The sequence below is a fragment of the Trichomycterus rosablanca genome, chromosome 20, assembly GCF_030014385.1.
Source record: "Trichomycterus rosablanca isolate fTriRos1 chromosome 20, fTriRos1.hap1, whole genome shotgun sequence".
Classification (NCBI taxonomy): domain Eukaryota; kingdom Metazoa; phylum Chordata; class Actinopteri; order Siluriformes; family Trichomycteridae; genus Trichomycterus; species Trichomycterus rosablanca.
The window spans coordinates 27,682,674-27,702,440 of record NC_086007.1 but is presented as its reverse complement, the minus strand read 5'-3'; the positions used below and the strand labels follow the sequence as shown (position 1 = coordinate 27,702,440).

At 43.4% G+C, this 19,767-nt stretch overlaps 1 protein-coding gene across 1 annotated transcript; it reads left to right on the top strand.

Annotated features, from left to right (window-relative positions):
* The first annotated feature begins 1,081 nt into the window (after window positions 1-1,081).
* On the top strand, window positions 1,082-10,332 carry mpzl3 (myelin protein zero-like 3). Its single transcript, XM_063016760.1, has 6 exons — window positions 1,082-1,232; window positions 2,255-2,427; window positions 6,846-7,056; window positions 9,174-9,339; window positions 9,465-9,528; window positions 9,682-10,332. Exons 1-6 carry the CDS (start codon window positions 1,163-1,165, stop codon window positions 9,754-9,756), a joined length of 759 nt encoding a protein of 252 aa, XP_062872830.1. The 5' UTR covers window positions 1,082-1,162; the 3' UTR covers window positions 9,757-10,332.
* Window positions 10,333-19,767: the final 9,435 nt, after the last annotated feature.

Sequence of the window (19,767 nt, the reverse complement as noted above, 5' to 3'; positions counted from 1 at the left end):
CATGAACTCACATCCTCCTTATTATATTTTCTCATCCCATACTTCTACACTTCCCTCGCTCTGTAACCAGGATCTGTTGGCATGGTAACAAGACGAGGATGAATGGGCGATGGTGTATTCGCATGGGAAAATAAGAATGGAGGGAGAGCGGTAGAGCAGTAAAGGAAAAATGATACAGAGAAGAACAAACTCACAATGTTTCCTGAACAAAGATCTCATTTAAATAGAAATAAAAGCCCGAACTGACGTCCAGTTCCGATCTTTATGGCTTTCCATGATTTCTTCCCACACCTAACGTTTCATGATGTGCAAACATAGACATACCGGTCTGCTAAGCCAACCGATTCAGCCTGGTCAAGAACTGGCACCAAGGCACCTGGAACCGGGCACCAGTTTATCTCAGGGCTCCACACTCACCTGTTCCACACACTTGCACCTATTCACAGCAGCCAATCCACCATAACACATGACAAGGACCAAACCTCAGGACCCTGGTGTATGAGGGGTTGTGCTGGTAGTGTTGGTGTCGCACAGCTGTAGTGACCTGGGCTTAATCCATAGCTTTGTTTAATATCTGTGAGGAGTACAGCATGTTCTCACCACGCCTGTGTAGGTTTTTTTCTGGGTAGTCTGGTTTCCATCAACCTCCCAAAAACATGTCTAGGTGGATTGGCTACTGGATTGGTTAAGGGCCTTGCTCAAGGGTCCAACAGCAGCAACCTGGCAGTGGTGGGGCTTGAACCAGCAACCACACACTTCTTTGTCCAAATAAAAATAATACACACAATATAGGGGTTCCTTTTGATTGATAAATGTGTGTGTGCATGTGTGAGGGGGGTGGGGTTGGGTGACAAAGTGCACACACCAACAGATGAGCTACAGTCAGTAATTGTATACCCACTAAGTTTTTTCTGTATGTTATGTGTACCTAATAAATAACACTTTCCCTCCACAAACACCTGCAGTGAGCACTTTATCAGGTTCACCTATCTGGTGCGCACTTTTATTATTACCTGCCTCTCTGCCAAACAAACACCTGTCGAACAGGTATGTAGCCACGCATGCGCACTTCACACATCGGTGAAACATGGACGTACCAAAACTTTGACGTGAAAATCCCCTTTAAGGAAACTTTAATATATCTCTTTTCATTATTTATAACATGGATTTAAGGAAATCGGGTCGAAATGTTGTAGTAAATGGACTTTATTTCGGATTATTTATCACCTTTGGTAAGAGTTTCGGTTTTTATTCCAACCTGTTAAGTAAAGTTGTGATCACAAAATGGCGTTTTAGTTTATTGTTTTTTTTAAGTGATTTTAAGTGAATAATCTTCTGAGCTGATTTATGACAGCTCGTGTGTTTACTCTGGTATTTAACTGCAGTTTAATGGATAATAAAATGTCATAAACCTCATTATTTACATTCACGCAGGTCTGTTTGCTTTTAATGCGGAAGCATGTGTGGGTACGTCCCAAATTACTTTACAGTGTAGATGAAGTGCACTAGGTAGCGTGTATTGATACGTTATTTATTAGTACATTGTAGTGCCCTTATACAGGGCGGACGGGGATAGTTGAGATTAATTTAAGTCTGTTATATAATATAGAAGAAGGACGTGATTAAAGACTAATGAAAATATTGTCTGCAGTTGCATAAACGAAATCAACTTTAAAAACGGTTTTATTATTATTATTATTATTACTTTAATTGTTGTAACTTATATAAATTAATAGTTGCATTACGAATAATTAATTAGCTATGTTCTCGTTTTTTATTACGGTGTACTATTACTACTATTTTATTAATTATGATTAGTTGTAATATCGTTATTATTATTATTATTAATATTAGTATTATTAGTATTATTAGTATTATTAGTATTATTAATAATAATAGTATTAATTGCAGTGGTTAATAATACCACTAGGAAACATTGGGCGTAAACATGTCCGTGAAGATGCCCAGCCGGCCGATCACAAAAAGCATTGCGTGACTCTCCATGCGCGATACGGATCTCTGTATGAACCCGCCTGGTGCAGGTAAAAAGATGCAGTTGGCTACTGCACTCGTCTCCTCGGTCAGGAGTGGAGGCCTGCAAATCAGTAATTGGATATGACTAAACTGGGGGAAAAATTGGGGAAAATGCTAAAAACATCCGTCCAGGAGCTTGGTGAACATCTTAGTTCATGTCAGCGATGAGGACCCTGTAGAATTAGCTCAGACTTATTCATGTTTTCCTTTTCCTTCGCAGTCTTGCATCCGACTCCGGCCTCTTGCATCAGCGTGACCGCCACCGCCGAGGTAAACGCAGTGAGAGGAGAGACGGTCACTCTGTCCTGCTCGTTCACCTCGACGAGTCGTTTGACCAGCAAAATGTCAGTGGACTGGTCCTACAGACCCCCGGACGGCGGCCCTCCTCACACAGTGAGTTCAGAATTACTCTGGGTGGCCAAAAGTATGTGCACACTTGAGCATGAATGTACAACATCCAATTTCAAAGCATTGGGCGTTAATATGGAGTTGAAACCCCCACAGCCAGAACTCATACTGTGCATTCTGGGAAGGTTTTGAAGTGTGTCTGTTAGAATTTGTGCCCGTTTGGTTGAAAGATCCTTTGTAAGGTCGGGCGCTGATGTCTCACCATCCTGAACGTGTTTATTTGGGTCGAGATCAGGACTCTGGGGTGCAGGTCTTCAAACTCTTCAAACCACATCTTACGGACCTCATAGGGGCATGATCAAGCTGGAAAACAAAAGGGCCTTCCCTAAATTGTTTTTCTTTGGAACACTTGTCTGTCTGGGTTATATCGGGGCATGGGACCTGCACTAAGAGCGCACTGACAAGTGCACCTCCCTATGGCTAGGCTATTTCAGACAGAGCCTATCGTGTCTGTGTGGACGCCCGACTGGCTGATAGCACGCGAGATTTGAACCCAGTGTTTAAGTGGTAGTGGTCACATGATAAAATTCTAGACCAATTCTAATTGGTCAGGGGTTTAGCGCATCATAGGGGGTGAAACTGAGGACATTATGAGCTGTATACATTATTGTATGTTTGCAGGATTTAAGACACATTTCATACTAATGAGATTTACGGGTCTTGCTCAGGGGTCCAACAGAGGCAACTTTAGGATTACTAGTCCAGTACCGTAACTAATATACTAATTTACACGTTCTGTAAATATATATGACCCTGACTATGATGTGAGATCCGTCATTGTGAAAGCGCTCGATATAAAAGAACGACTTTATGAACGCGCGTTGAGCGATGTTGCCAAGAGGCTGCTGGGAAAAAAGCGCTCACGCCACTTACCTCATGTGAATTATTCACCCGAGCTGTTTAACACGCGGGACGCGGGCATGAAGATTTATTTCATTCCGCGTGACTCAGCTCGTCTAAAGTGTGGGTGATGGAATCACGTGCCAACCGAGCCATCTTTAATCAGAAGGGCGTGTTAGGACACCGGATCTGTGAACAAGAAAAGAAAAGAAAGAGAAAGAAGCTCCGCAACTTGTTTGACCTGAGCAGATCTGCTCGGCTAATTAGTCATTAGACTGATTCAACCAGTCATACCAATGTTCCCAGTACGCTGGGTTCCCACTGCTCTATAATATTCCTGTCATTCTATCATTTAATTTAAAATAAAATAACCCATTATGTATTGGGGTAGATGCTGTATGTGTATTTAGAGCCCCCTGTTTGGAGACGTACCTTCCTCCATGACCTAGTTTGGCTGGCAGGGGGAGCATGGAGACGCCGGCACACCTTTCCTCCTGATGAACCCAAAGCCTTGAAACTTCACCGTCTAAGCCCTGCCATTCATTTTTATTTAGTTCCAAACACTGTTCCTCTGTTCCTAAAACCTTAAGGTCATCCGTTCCTACAGCCCTGCAGCGTTCCACTTGTACCCAGAGCCCCACATCGTTCCCTTCCCCAGGCTTTTGAACGTTTGCTGGTCAGCGTGAACCTGAACACGCATCATAATACTGATGTGCTTATAGAATCGGGGTGTGAGTTGTAGGTGAATAATACTAGTTTCAGTTACAGACGGGGTCTCGGAGGGGAACAGAAATGAATTCACTGGAGCTGCTGCTGCTATCAGCGTGGTTTGAGTCCGAGCTGCTGGGCGGCATAAATCTCTGTTAAATATGCCACGCCTTTAAATATTCATCCACTTTTATTGATTTGTGAGATGTAAGCGAAGGAACTCAATGGCCTGCCATTAACAGGTCTGTGTGTGTGTGTGTGTGTGTGTGTGTGTGTGTGTGTGTGTGAGAGAGAGAGAGAGAGTAAATGTGTGTGAATAGCTGAGGAACAGAATGTAGTGAAATATTAAAGTAAAAGAGACTCGCTGTGTGTAAATGAGTAAATAGTTTAGTGTGAACATGAGGAATATAAAGTCACTCTAATATGTGTATATACACTGTGTATATGTGGATGTTTGAAGAGGTGTGTGTGTGAGTTTTTGTGTGATTGCAGGTGTGTGTCTGTGTGTGTTTCTGCAGGTGTGTGTCTGTGACTGCAGGTGTGTGTCTGTGACTGCAGGTGTGTGTCTGCTTGTCTGCAGGTGTGTGTCTGTGACTGCAGGTGTGTGTCTGCTTGTCTGCAGGTGTGTGTCTGTGTCTGCAGGTGTGTGTCTGTGTCTATGTTTCTGCAGGTGTGTGTCTGCAGGTGTGTTTCTGTGTCTGCAGGTGTGTTTCTGTATATTTGCAGGTGTGTGTGTGTGTGTGTGTGTGTGTGTGTGTGTGTGTGTGTGTGTGTGTATAAGAAGCACTCAGTCAAACAGCCACTCTCCCTAATGAGCAGTGGTAGGAATATGATGATGTCATGGTCGTATTAAAGGAAAATTCGTCTCTGCGTTTGTGTTTTCCTCTCCATCACGTTTGTTTGACCTGATCAGTGTCATTTTTCTTATTCATATTAATTAATCCTGTTAGTTCTTGTTCTCAGTCGGCACTGTATTAATTAATGATTATGTTAATGAGGATTTTTTGCTCTCTTCACTCAGTCGTAATGAAGCTCCGATTATTAAGAATTATTCAGAATGAATTGTTTTCAGAACTGATTTTCCTGGAATAATTGAGTTTAGGTGGATCGTGTTATATAATCTGATCATCGCTGGCTTCATGATGAGGTTTCATGTGGTCAGTGTTATGACATCATCACTGAGACATCATAACAGCATTACTGGAGTGTTGAAGTCACAGCTGAGTGATGAGAACGTTCATGCTGCTGAAGGTTAAAATGATTTCTGCGACTGAATGATTAGAGGAAACACTTCTTTGTTCCATTAACGGCCTGCTGACTCCTCATTACACGTCTCTGTGCCCATATAAACACTAGTTTGGCTGCAACCCTAGGTCTAAACTGCTGAACTGAAGTGAAACATTCATCCTGAAACTTCTGGAATGATGAAAACTGAAGATTGACTCTAGATGCTAATGGATCTCCCAGCAAAACACACGACAGAGTGCATGTGCTTGACTGGCCTGCCTGCAGTCCAGAGGTGTCTCCTATTGGAAATGTAAGCTGTGCTTTATGCGACCCACCTAAATCACCTAACCTAAAACACACACCAAAGTCTGAGACGTTGTAGCCTAGTGCTTAAGGTACTGGACTAGTCATCAGAAGGTCGCTGGTTCAAGCCCCACCACTGCTAGGTTGCCACTGTTTGGCCCTTAAGCCAGGCCCTTAACCCTCAATTGCTTAGACTGTATACTGTACCAGTACTGATGGAGGTAAGAAATGAGCAACGTACAATCAAATATTAGTGCTATATGATGGTATGGTTGAGATTTGAAGCCAGTTGTGGCACCCACTAGTGTTCATGAGAGGAACTGCAGTGTTATTGATGTCCACAGTGGACAGGTCAGTTTCCTCTCTCAGTCTCGGTCCATCAGATAAACGTTTACAGGCCATAAAGCTCCTCACTCGCTCCGTATCCGGCTCCCCCGACGTGCTTCCACTCCTGCTTTATTAAATGTCATTGAACAATTACAGGACGCGTCACCGGTCCTCTTCAGTCTCGCTCTGTCGGACCGCCCCGCCTCGGCCAGACGGTCCACCCGCTCGTGTAGAGGTAATTACAAACTACTTTTAAATACAAACCAAAAAATGCTTTTTAAAAGGGGGCGAAAGTATATAGACACCACTTTAATGCATAGAAATCAAGACCACTTTGTTCCAAGCTTAGTGAGAAAGTTGTTTAAAAAGAGCATTTCTCATAGCAAACCTGTAAATAATGTAGGACTTTTATTATCTACCGTACACAACACTGTGAGATGATTCAGAGAATCTGGAGAAATCGTGTTCTGTGAATAGCAAGGCCAGGAACCAAGGTTTAAACCGTCACATTACTGTGATAAATGTAGCCTCATGAGCTCGAGGGCACTTCGGATTACCGTGATTACTTAACACGGTTCACCGCTGCATCACGAACTGCAGCCTGACACTCTGGGACTGAGCTCATCTCATCTCAGATGGACTTCAAGACATTTGCTGCCCACGTTTCAGCTTGTTATCAGGAGAAATCGATGAAGAAAGACTATTCAGGCTGTAACGTCGTGGTACGGGGGGCATCAGTGCCCAAACATTTAGCTACAAGAACGTAGCTGATGATGGAGTGTGTGTGCTTGTCTGGCCTGCCTGCAGTCCAGCTCTGTCTCTCATTAGTAATGTATGGCGCATCATGAACACAGGATTCGGACAGCAGTGACCGCGGACCTCTTGTTGCCAGTAGATGGATTTACCGCTCTAAATAAGCAGTGATGATTAAAGATGAATGATTGGTTGATTAATTATGATGTAAATATAACCCCGATGTGTCGTTTGTCTCTCTTCAGTTCTTCCACTTCTTTTCGGTGCCGTACCCCCCAGAAGTTGGCCAGTTTAAGGGGCGGGTGAAGTGGTCGGGTAACCCCGCCCGCAACGATGCTAGCATCCAGCTGCTGAACGCCACGTTAACTGATAACGGCACCTATAGCTGCGCTGTACGCAACCCGCCCGACGTCCACGGACCCCCGGCGGATACCATCCTCACCATCAGCCCCAAGAGTGAGAAGACACACGCCTGGTTTATTTTATCTGTTTACTTTATTATACTTTAATATACTTTATTATTATTTATTTAGCTTATATATACAGTGTATCACAAAAGTGAGTACACCCCTCACATTTCTGCAGATATTTAAGTATATCTTTTCATGGGACAACACTGACAAAATGACACTTTGACACAATGAAAAGTAGTCTGTGTGCAGCTTATATAACAGTGTAAATTTATTCTTCCCTCAAAATAACTCAATATACAGCCATTAATGTCTAAACCACCGGCAACAAAAGTGAGTACACCCCTTAGTGAAAGTTCCTGAAGTGTCAATATTTTGTGTGGCCACCATTATTTCCCAGAACTGCCTTAACTCTCCTGGGCATGGAGTTTACCAGAGCTTCACAGGTTGCCACTGGAATGCTTTTCCACTCCTTCATGACGACATCCCGGAGCTGGCGGATATTCGAGACTTTGCGCTCCTCCACCTTCCGCTTGAGGATGCCCCAAAGATGTTCTATTGGGTTTAGGTCTGGAGACATGCTTGGCCAGTCCATCACCTTTACCCTCAGCCTCTTCAATAAAGCAGTGGTCGTCTTAGAGGTGTGTTTGGGGTCATTATCATGCTGGAACACTGCCCTGCGACCCAGTTTCCGGAGGGAGGGGATCATGCTCTGCTTCAGTATTTCACAGTACATATTGGAGTTCATGTGTCCCTCAATGAAATGTAACTCCCCAACACCTGCTGCACTCATGCAGCCCCAGACCATGGCATTCCCACCACCATGCTTGACTGTAGGCATGACACACTTATCTTTGTACTCCTCACCTGATTGCCGCCACACAAGCTTGAGACCATCTGAACCAAACAAATTAATCTTGGTCTCATCAGACCATAGGACATGGTTCCAGTAATCCATGTCCTTTGTTGACATGTCTTTAGCAAACTGTTTGTGGGCTTTCTTGTGTAGAGACTTCAGAAGAGGCTTCCTTCTGGGGTGACAGCCATGCAGACCAATTTGATGTAGTGTGCGGCGTATGGTCTGAGCACTGACAGGCTGACCCCCCACCTTTTCAATCTCTGCAGCAATGCTGACAGCACTCCTGCACCTATCTTTCAAAGACAGCAGTTGGATGTGACGCTGAGCACGTGCACTCAGCTTCTTTGGACGACCAACGCGAGGTCTGTTCTGAGTGGACCCTGCTCTTTTAAAACGCTGGATGATCTTGACCACTGTGCTGCAGCTCAGTTTCAGGGTGTTGGCAATCTTCTTGTAGCCTTGGCCATCTTCATGTAGCGCAACAATTCGTCTTTTAAGATCCTCAGAGAGTTCTTTGCCATGAGGTGCCATGTTGGAACTTTCAGTGACCAGTATGAGAGAGTGTGAGAGCTGTACTACTAAATTGAACACACCTGCTCCCTATGCACACCTGAGACCTAGTAACACTAACGAGTCACATGACATTTTGGAGGGAAAATGACAAGCAGTGCTCAATTTGGACATTTAGGGGTGTAGTCTCTTAGGGGTGTACTCACTTTTGTTGCCGGTGGTTTAGACATTAATGGCTGTATATTGAGTTATTTTGAGGGAAGAATAAATTTACACTGTTATATAAGCTGCACACAGACTACTTTTCATTGTGTCAAAGTGTCATTTTGTCAGTGTTGTCCCATGAAAAGATATACTTAAATATCTGCAGAAATGTGAGGGGTGTACTCACTTTTGTGATACACTGTATATAGCTTATATATATATAGTTATAGCTGTATATAAGTCACAAGCAAGTAAGCTTTTCTTACTTGCTTGTGACTATTTATATGTATTTATTATTTTTATTGTCATTATTATTCTTTAATTTAATTATTATAAATATTATTATTATTTTTTAGTAGCAGTAGTGGTAGTATAACCATTATTATTATATTATTATTATTAGTAGTATTATTATTATTAATATTATTACTTATTCTGGTGGTTATTTTTATTATTATTATTATTATTATTATTATTATTTATTCTGGTGGTTATTAATTATTATTATTATTATTTATTCTGGTGATTATTAATTAATTATTATTATTATTATTATGTAATATTTCATATTTATTTCCTCTCTGTATCAGAAGCAGGATTAAGGTTTTCGGACGTGGCCGTGCTGGCCCTCTTCGTTCTCTTTCCGTCGGCTCTGATCACTCTGGTGCTGCTGATGAGAATCTGCTGTCCGTGCTGCTCCCCCGCCTTCAAAACGCTGCACCTCGACCATCACTCACCTATAGAGGTCGCTGATGGGTAAGAGAGTCTCTCACATGATGTGGAGGGGGGGGTGTGTGTGGAAACACTCCAATTGTTTGTTATTATTATGCAAAAGTTTGTGCAACCCTGGTCACGTCTAAATAAAAAAATCCTGTTCACAGGGGGGAGTGTGGATGTAAACGCTCAGAAAAACACAGGTCTGGATGCTGTGAGCTGGTTTTTGTGGTAGAGTATTTCATCTTTTAATGTATATATATTTATTATATTCTCAGTATCTGGTTTTAATGCTTTATTTATCTGTTTATATAATAAAATAGTGGAATCATAATGGATCCATCCTGTTCTGACTCTCACTGTGTGTCTCTGTATTATCATCAGGACTCGGACGGTGAGGATTACTCCTCATATTATGAGAAGCAGCAGCTTTATAAGGAGGCCGAGTCTAAGTGTTAGCTCTCCTGGACTCCAGGTTCCATGTTTGGTTGATATGTGAAGGTTCTTTAAAGCTCGTCACTGCTCATCATCACAGCTGTAGTTTCTCTCTCATTAGCATGTTCTTCAGCCCCGGCTCTGAGCTGCTGATCGTTTATTTGTGCGGTTTGTGTTAAATTATTATTAATGTAGATGTTTGTACAGACGTCGGAGGTTCTTCGCTCTACACGATTGCATTATTAATTTCTCTGTACGGATGAGGTTCTGTGCCTCTTTCCCCTGTAATCTGTATTTATTCTGTAATTAGGGACCAAAACCAACACGTCAGATTATCAGATTATTTTTCTAATTATTTAACCATCTTTACAATAGTTTCGGACTGTGGTCGGGACGTACCTTTCATCACGTCTACGCTTTGTGGCGGCATGAATCCACGCTGCGTAACGATCTGTGGTGATTTATGAATGTCAGATGTTTATAGAGCTGTACTATACTGAATTAAATCATCTTTAAATAAATAAATATGTACATAGTTCTGAACGTTACCTGCTCTGTTATTATTGTTTATTATTGTTTATAATAAAGTCGTTCTCTGTATTCAGCTCTTACATTTTTATTGATTTATTTATTATTTTCTTTCGGATGCTCCGGTATTTAGGCGTCGCCACGGCAGATGCGGACTCTTTTTTAAAAATATTTTTCATATTTTTTTTCTCCCGATTTTTAGCGCGTCCAGTTTTACCCGATTGCTTTACGCTCCCTCTGTACTGGTGCTGACCCCCGTCCCGATTGAGAAGAGCGAACTGATACACACCCCTTCCGACACTTGCGCAGTACCCGACTGCATCTTTTAACCTGCACGGGGCGAGTTCATACGTGGATCAGCTTTGTGCACGGAGAGCCACATCCTGATCAGCATTATTCCTCAGCTCTGTGCAGGCGCCATCAATCAGCCAGCTGGGGTCGTAATTGGATCAGTTATGAGTCCCTGTCCTGCTCCCACCCTGGATGAACAACAGCCAATCATTGTTCATGTAGCCGTCCGACCCGAGCTGAGATTTGAACCAACGAGTTCGAAATGTCAGCTCTGGTGTGCTAGCGTGTTTTTATTTTTACACCCTATTCCCCTCCTGACGCCACCCTCTTGTTTCCCTCCCGACAGCACGGGATGTTTCAGCCACATACACGCCCGACCGGCCAATAGCACAGCTGAGATTCGAACCTTGGATCCCCAGATCTTAACAGTAGTGGGCTTGTGTATTTTACTGCAGCGCCACCCGAGTGCCCTTGTTCAGCCCCTCGAATATTGTTGGCTCGATGGGTAGCACTGTTGCCACACAGCAAGAAGGTCCTGGGTTCGATTCCCAGGTGGAGCAGTCCGTGGAGTTTGCATGTTTTCGTTTTCATCTTTTTTGCTCCTTCATCGTTTTTCTTCCTTTTTTAATTTCTTTTAGTCACAGTGATGTGGTAAAAATATTCAGACTTCTCGTCAGTGAGCAGCTTTGTGTGAATCAGCTGCTTTAATGACTTTATAAGCTATTATAATGATAATAAGCTCCTTTGTGTGGTCTGTCATTATGGTACAGACCGAAGCGCAGATCAAAATGAAGTCAAATGTCAAGAATCCGTAAAGAATTCATAAAGAAGCTCGGATCTGAAGAGCACAAACGTCAGAGCTCAGTTCAGTGGGTTTGGTTTCACCTATTGGTAAAGGGCGACAACCAAAGTCACACTGCAGGAACGACACTGAAAACATTTCTGTTGTTTCAGGGGCCAGAATTGGTGGTGCTAACGGTGGATTGGGGGGGGGGAATTCCTCAAAAGTATTCCTCAAATACTTTTGAGGAATTCATCTAATCGAAACACAAAACGAAATAAACTTGATTAATAATAATTAATAATAAACTTAATGAATAAAAATGGTGGTAATCCGGTCCCACTGTGGTTTACAATATGTTGTGTCCAGCCTCCACAAGGGGGCGCTCGTGTACTTTTTTTTTTTTTTTTTTTTTTTTTTTTTTTTTTTTTTTTTTTTTTGGGAGAATAACGCAGGAGCACAAACGTCAGAGCTCAGTTGTTTCAGGGGCCAGAATTGGTGGCGCCAACGGTTGGGGTATGAACACTTTTGTGAGTCGTATCCAATTCCTTCTGCAGACCTCCCAACAATATGGCAACAGTTTAAGGAGTGCCCAGTTCCTGTTCTGGCATGACTGTCATCGTGCACTAAGCGGATCTCCATGAAGACTCGGTTCGACAGGTTTGGAGTGGAGGGTCTGGACCCAGAAGTCCTGATCTTAACCGCACTGAACTCCGCTGGGATGAATTGGAACGTTGGTTGTGTGTTGGTGCCTGACCTCTCGAACGCCGTCTTGACTCATTGAGCACAAATTACCCGACACACTCCAAACTCTTGTGCTGTTAGAGCCACAGAGGGAGGATGGGGGGCAGGTGTGAGCCAGTCTATATTCCTATTCTTAGTTTTAGAATGTTTGTCATTTATACACCCGCCCCTTAAACTTTATTAGAAGTTGTGATCAGAGAGGGTTAAGGGCCTCGCTCAAGGGTCCAACAGTGGCTGCATGGTAGAGCTGGGATTCAAACTCTCAACCTTTCAGTTGATAGCCCAAAGCTCAACCCACTAAGCTACAACTGTTTTGGAGTAGGATGTCCCACAAGCTCATGGTCAGGAGTTCACATACTTATTTGGAACAGCAGCTCTAGTCAGTACATCTCATTTTTAGTATTTTATTAATGTGTGTGTGTGTGTGTGTGTTGGTAGCTCGTGGTTGGATCCATCTCTAGTGTAAAGTGGATTCGGTCTCCTCGGGGGAGGCCGGCTGATGCATCCTCGATGGACGTTGTGGTTTTCCTTCGCTAATGGGAGGATTATGGTAAAGTGGAGATGATTCCACATCGGATGAACAGTTCACGTTAGAAGGAAAAGCGTCTGAGCTTCGTTCTACACTTCCAGTAAAATGTTTACATTCATAACATTTTTTCAAGCGATAAAAATGGTGACAATCTGGTCCTACTGTGGTTTACGATGTGTAATGTAAAGCCTCCACAAGGGGGCGCTTGTGTACAAGTTTGTTTTATGTGCCGGTTAAATTTGCTTATGTAATTATTATAATTATTTCTCGTTGAAACCCTGTTCTAGCTGTGCTATCAGCTGGTCGGGCGCCTATACAGACACTAATCGGCTGGTCCAAGGCTGTGAATATCGGGGGGATTCCTCATAAGTGCTGCAATTACGCCCTCTGCTGGCTGATCGATGGCGCTGCACAGAGACGGGGGATAACTGATTCTCCATGCGCGTTACGGATCTCCGTATGAACCCTGGTGCAGGTGCTGCACACGTGTCGGAGGGGGCATGGAGGAAGACTGGAGGTCTGCAGCAGTAGAAGGGAACTGGATACGACTAAACTGAGGGAAAAGTGCAAAAACAAAAACGTTCCGTTTGAAGCTGATAAGATCAGTGTTCAAATTGTGCTCATTAAGCTACGTCTCCAGCAGTGACGTCAACATTAGCCGCCCACGCAGCAGGGACTTCCCTAAACCGTTCATGTTTCTTCATTTACTTATAATGATGTAAAATCACCCCCCTACACACACACACACACACTCACACACACACACACACACACACACTCACGATGACAGAAGTGTTAGTCATCGTCGTACAGACGTCCTTCCACACACCAATTATTTGCTTCTCACGCTTTCTCACACCACACGTCGTCCAATTAGAGCGGAGAGTTCCGATTCATCCCGACTGCACTGGGTGTGTGTACGCGCCCACACTGGGTACCTTAATCTTTACATCACGCTCATATAAATATAAAATCTATTATAAAACATTTATATAAACTATACAGACGAACTCTTCCCTCATACTAAGGCGGTTTAGGTATTTTGTCCATGCTCACTGCTAGCTTACTTTATTATATAAAATAAAATAAACAACACTTTGGGGAAGGGCCTTTTCTGTTCCAGCTTGTACCCCTAAAACACATGTTTGGTGAGTGTAGAGTTACTCTACTGACCTGCGCACAGTTTTTATCTCAAACCTCATTAAGATGAACTGGAATGTCAGTAGCGAGCCGAACTTTTCTAGTCCAACATTAGAACCTGGTAATAAAAAAATAAAATCTGGATAAATTTTTTTTTTTATTAATATTATTAAAATTATTGTTATTTATTTTTATTATTATTAATAAAGTTGGTACATTATATTATTATTATTATTTTGTAGTTATTATTATTATTATTATTGTAATTATTATTATATTTTGTAGTTATTATTATTATTATTATATTTTGTAGTTATTATTATTATTATTATATTTTGTAGTTATTATCATTATATTTTGTAGTTATTATTATTATTATTATTTGTAGTTATATTTATTATTATTATTTTGTAGTTATTATTATTATTATTGTAATTATTATTATATTTTGTAGTTATTATTATTATTATATTTTGTAATTATTATTATTGTATTTTGTAGTTATTATTATTATTATTTGTAGTTATATTTATTATTATTATTTTTGTATTTATTATTAATATTATTACTATTATTTGTAATTATTATTATTATTATTATTATTTGTAGTTATTATTATTATTATTATTATTATTTGTAGTTATTATAATTATTATTATTAATTATGTATTTATGTATTTTTTTTATTTTATTTTTATAGGCAATAATCGCCTGAATGCTGAAATGGCTCGGTGTTGGATTCTGTACGTTGTATAGGGTTCAGAATCCACTGCACCACTCCTCGCGCTAACACACAGAGATGAATCCCACAAGGCTCGGTGCTGGACCCGGAGTGGAGGGTGTGGAGGTGATGTGATGCCTGATGTAGGAAGAAGATCTGGCTGCATCTGGATTAGAAATGACTCACTACTGGTCATGTAACGCACTAATAGAGTTAGAACATCTCTCTCTCTCTCCCATCACTCCCGGTGTCTCTCGCCCCTCTCTGGCCTGTTGCCATGGTGAGCGGAGCATCGGCGAGGGTTGGGTGGGGTCCGCTGGGGTCTCGTGAATGAGTGAAAGAGAGAGAGAGAGAGAGATGGAGGGGGGAGGGGGGTGGGGGGTGGGGGGGAGGAGTGCTTACAATTAGCCGGAGAGTCGGAGGAGGATGCTGCCTGTCTTGAGCTGCGGTTGCCGCAGTAACGGTTGCCGTGGAGGGAGCCGCTCCTTTAAGGGGGTGACTGATGAAGGCTGGAGGCGTATCTGCCTGGAATGAGCGCACACGTACGTACCCTCTCCGAAAAACACTGAATCAGCGCGAGCCTCATGATTCATGCTAACCTGTCATTTATAAAGCTTTAAACGTACAGTTTAGGGAAGTACCTTTCCTGTTTCAGCATGACTCCGCCCTTGTGTACTGAGATACGTCTGTAAGGACGTGGATGTTTAACCACACAGAACCTCTTTGGGAGGAATCAGAATGCTAACTTAGATCTAGACCTTCTCATCCCCACAGACACACTGAAACCATGGTGGGTCAGGTGACCATAGCATCCTGGAAAAGACCACTGCCATGAGGATAGAAATGTTCCCTCTAGTTAATCATGTGATCAGTTAAACCTGGTGACCCGCCCTGCTCCCCACACCTGATCAGCTGCCTCAGTAGAGGGATCTAAGAATTTAGACTCGCCCTCTTCTCGGGAGTGTAGAGAGATTTGCAGTGTCTCCAAGTGTAGATGGATAACGGAGACATTGAACCCCTTTACTTTAAAGCTCAAGAATTCAGACGTGCACTGTTCTCTTGGTGTATGGCGCATGTTAAACATGTTTTTTTTTTAATGTGTGTTGATGTTTATGGTATGTGGGGTCATTTATTTTTCGTCTGCCTGTTCACGGTAATCCTGGCTTCAGGGGGGAGGGGGGTGTGATTGGCTTTGGAAGGTGGGTGGTTGGATAGGTGTGTGTGTGTGTGTGTGTGACACTAATCAACCGGAACACAGCACCAGATCGGCTCAGTCCCGCTGAGAACACGCTTACACGGCTTCTGTTTACGGCAACAGGAGAGACACGTGTAGCTCCGACACGCCGAATATTAAATATTAAAAATCACCGCCGGCGAGCCGGTCTCAGAGTCTCGGATCTTATTGGACAGTTTAGTGAACAATAAAACGAACTGTGATCAAAAGTATGTGGACGCTTGTTGGACAGCCCTTTCTGAAACGATAGGCGGTAATACAGAGTTGTTCTTCTCTCTCTGCAGCTATAACAGGCTCCACTCTTATGGGAAGCTCATTTAACACGTTTGTAGCCGACGGTTCTTTTTATTTTCTGTCTCGTTTAGCTACGTGGTTTCTGTCACTGGATGTTTATCTGGTTGACATTTAGACACGGGATGGTTATCTAGTTAGTTAGCCTAGGTATAAAACGATTGTTCAGTGAAAGAAAGCAGAACTGAGTTCACATCATCTGTGGCAGAAATGACCGTCCAGCCTGATAAACAAACGTCCACTGAGCACTTAGCCGACTGGACGGCGGTTTCCAAGATATTTACACATCAAATGTTTATCTGATTGGCGATCGGTCTGCACGTCCTCGGACACTTAGCCGATCCGACCGCGGTTTTCCACTTCCTCAGATCTTCCTCACATCCCGTCCGGCTAAACGCTCTGGTTTCTAATGCACCATAATGTGCGCTTACTCTCCGTACTAGCTCGTCGCTCCTACAAATGGCATCGCTGGAGGTCCTGGAAACAAAAATAATTCAGGTTGTTAATATGCGAGTGAGCAGCCTCGCTGTGACGGAGGCGGCGTGATCGATCCGTGATCAATTCGTCAATAACCGGCGCCCCTGCGAACAGCAATCAAAGAGTCGTTTCACACCCGGCTGGTGGTTCGTCTACATTCATCTCACAATAGAACCTGGTTCGCTTCGGGCGTGGCGATGGTTCTGGGACGGACGTTTGTTTACCTGTGCGGCCGAACGCCATCCAGGTGTTTCTAAATATTCATTTTTGAGCTGAGCTACGGGAAATAAATTATAACCCGGGACGCACAGACGCATTCTTACGGATGACGCTCATTTCAGCGCTCTCGTTGGCGCCCACGGTTCATAAAATCATCAGTAAGTGTTGCAGATGCGCCGGCTCGTCCCGCCCCATCCCGTCCTTGCTCCCTGTAGCTACTCCGAGGACGCTCGTGCTCCGGGTAAATCATCCCTCCGCATCTTTAATTCATGATTGCGGAATTGGCACGGTGACCCCGTGACCTTGTCGCCCTCTGGTTATTCAGCTGATTTGTTGCCTTTCAACACCGGGTACGACTAAATCCACTGACTCGCCACCGCTGCAGCGCTTTTAGAATTTACTCCTCATATAGGCGCCCTACATAAAACCACGCAGCACCTATCCACCGTGTCCGAATATTCCGACCTACAGCTTATATAAGGTGCACCTATTTTTAGGGCTCTGTTCCCTTTTGGAAACAGAGAGAAGGTGCAAAGCGACCGACGTGCACAAAAGGAACCTGTGTATCTTCAGTGATGGTTCCAAGAACCACAGACTAATCAAATATGCAGATGAATGATCTGCTGTGGCGCCCCCTAATGGGAGCACCTGATATGTTAAATGTTTAGCTGGCTGGACAATATTTTTCCAATTTCTTGCCTAGTAAATATCCTACACTCTTGCTTGGACGTTCAAATCTAGATGTTACCCAATTGGACACTAGGTTTCCGATATTTTGTCCCTTCAGACCACAGCGGATCTGGCCGTCATATGCCCTTCTTGATGCAACCCTGTAATTGATCCGGGCTTGTGATCAGCACTAAGGGTGCACTGATGTGTGTCTTCATAATGACTTGGTTCATATAAAGTAGGTCCAGCCTGGGATTTGAACCCCAGAACTCAAGGACGGCTCTAACCAGCAACTGTACCAGGGCAGTTGTAGCCTAGTGGTTAAGGTACTGGACTAGTAATGGACTAGAAAGGTTGCTGGTTCAAGCCTCACTACTGCCAGGTTGTCACTGTTGGGCCCTTGAGCAAGGCCCTTAACCCTCAATTGCTTAGACTGTATACTGTCACAGTGCTGTAAGTTGCTTTGGATACTTAATGCATCTGGGCTTGGGACCAGCACTAAGAGTGCACTGACGATCCACCTCACAATGGCTAGGCTGTTTGGCTGCCCCACTTCATGTCCATGCAGACTTAACACAGTTGAGATTCGAACCCTGGACGATTCTGTGGATACATTTCAGATCTGTACAGACTTAACGGTATACATGATTAGACTAGACACGCCCTGCTCCCCTTCTTCTGTGTCCCGTTAATTAAAAGCGAGTCCCGTCACCTGAAACGGAACGTAGCGCTCGCCCGCCGCGGTCGATCAGTACAACACACGTGTCATGTTGTCCTTGGTGGGGGCGGGACGGTAACAAGCACTGACAGACGCGACCACAAGGTTCTGATGCTCCACGTCTGATCTGGAGTGCGTCTCAGCGGGGCACTTACATTCCATATCCTAAACCACACACACACACACACACACACACACACACACACACATACACACACTGCAGTGTGCAACTGTATCCGTGTGTTTTATAGGTCTTCCTATAAGTGGACGTGTGGCTGTAAAACAAACGATCTCAACATCTCAGCGTCTTTTATCCCGACTGATCCGGGTCACGGAAATTAAGATTCAGAAAATAAATCAAAGCTTTTAGAAACATTTAATTAGTGTCAAACCAGCACCAAAACCTTCCAACACGCCAGCACGCCACCTAACGTCTCCCTCCGTGTACCGAAAACGCTTCAACTGTCCCTGACGCCCCAATTTACAAATACGACACATATAATTACACCTTTATACAGATTAAACATCAATGAGAATTTACATTTCTGGCATTCAGCCAACGCCTTTTATCCAGAGTGACTTACAGTACTGTGACAGTATACAGTCTAAGCAATTGAGGGTTAAGGGCCTTGCTCAAGGGCCCAACAGTGGAAGCTGGAGCCTATCCCAGCTTTTCAATGGGCGCAAGGCACACAGTAACACACACTGGGGCGCCAGTCCATCACAGGGCAGACACACACACGCACACACACACACACCCATTCACCAATAGGGCAATTCAGTGTCTCCAATTAACCTGACTGCATGTTTTGGACTGTGGGAGGAAACTCCCGGAGGAAACCCTCACAGACACAGGGAGAACATGCAAACTCCACACAGAAAGGACCCGGACCGCTCCACCTGGGGATCGAATCCAGGACCTTCTTGCTGTAGGGTGACAGTGCTACCCACCGAGCCGCCCTAATCATAATCAAATGTGGAAATCTAATCTGCACCGTCGAATGAATCCTCCACATGACTGTGTGTATATTTTTGACCCAGAAAATAATTATAAAGAATTTATTATTACTTTTAAACAAACTGTGTGTTCCAACCGCTTAAGCAACAGTTAAAGAAATTAATAAAATTCCAAAACGTGCCCCTGAAATTGGCTTGTATAAACTCGGCCTCTTAATAAAACAGATTTTAACTGCCGTCCTGCATCAGATTCATTCTGTATTTTATTATTTAATTATTCATCCAGAGCAAAACTGTCTGTCAGCATTAAAAAACCACCACACGATTTAATGGTTCCTGATGGAGCGGCTTTATTATAACACACAATAATATAAATAAAATAAATAAAAGCTCTCAGACGAGAGTGAAGCCGAATTATTTTAATTCTGAAGCTCTGCGGCGTTTGTTCTCATCACAAACCCTCGATTCTGATTAATATAATCACATCCATCTTTAATAAGAGGAGTCATGATGTGTTTCTCTGTCTATGTGATGGTGAGCTGATGATCTGATCTGAACTCCAGCACCGGTATCAGCGTTTTTCCACTGGAGTGGTACCGGTACTAGTAATGGTTCTGGTGCCAAAACCCGGAACTGTTCAGCACTTTTCCACCACAGGATCACAGAATCTCGGCCAGGCGAATGGGTGCCACTCTGGCCCCGTAATCTTGCTGGTCTGGAACCAATAAACCTCTGA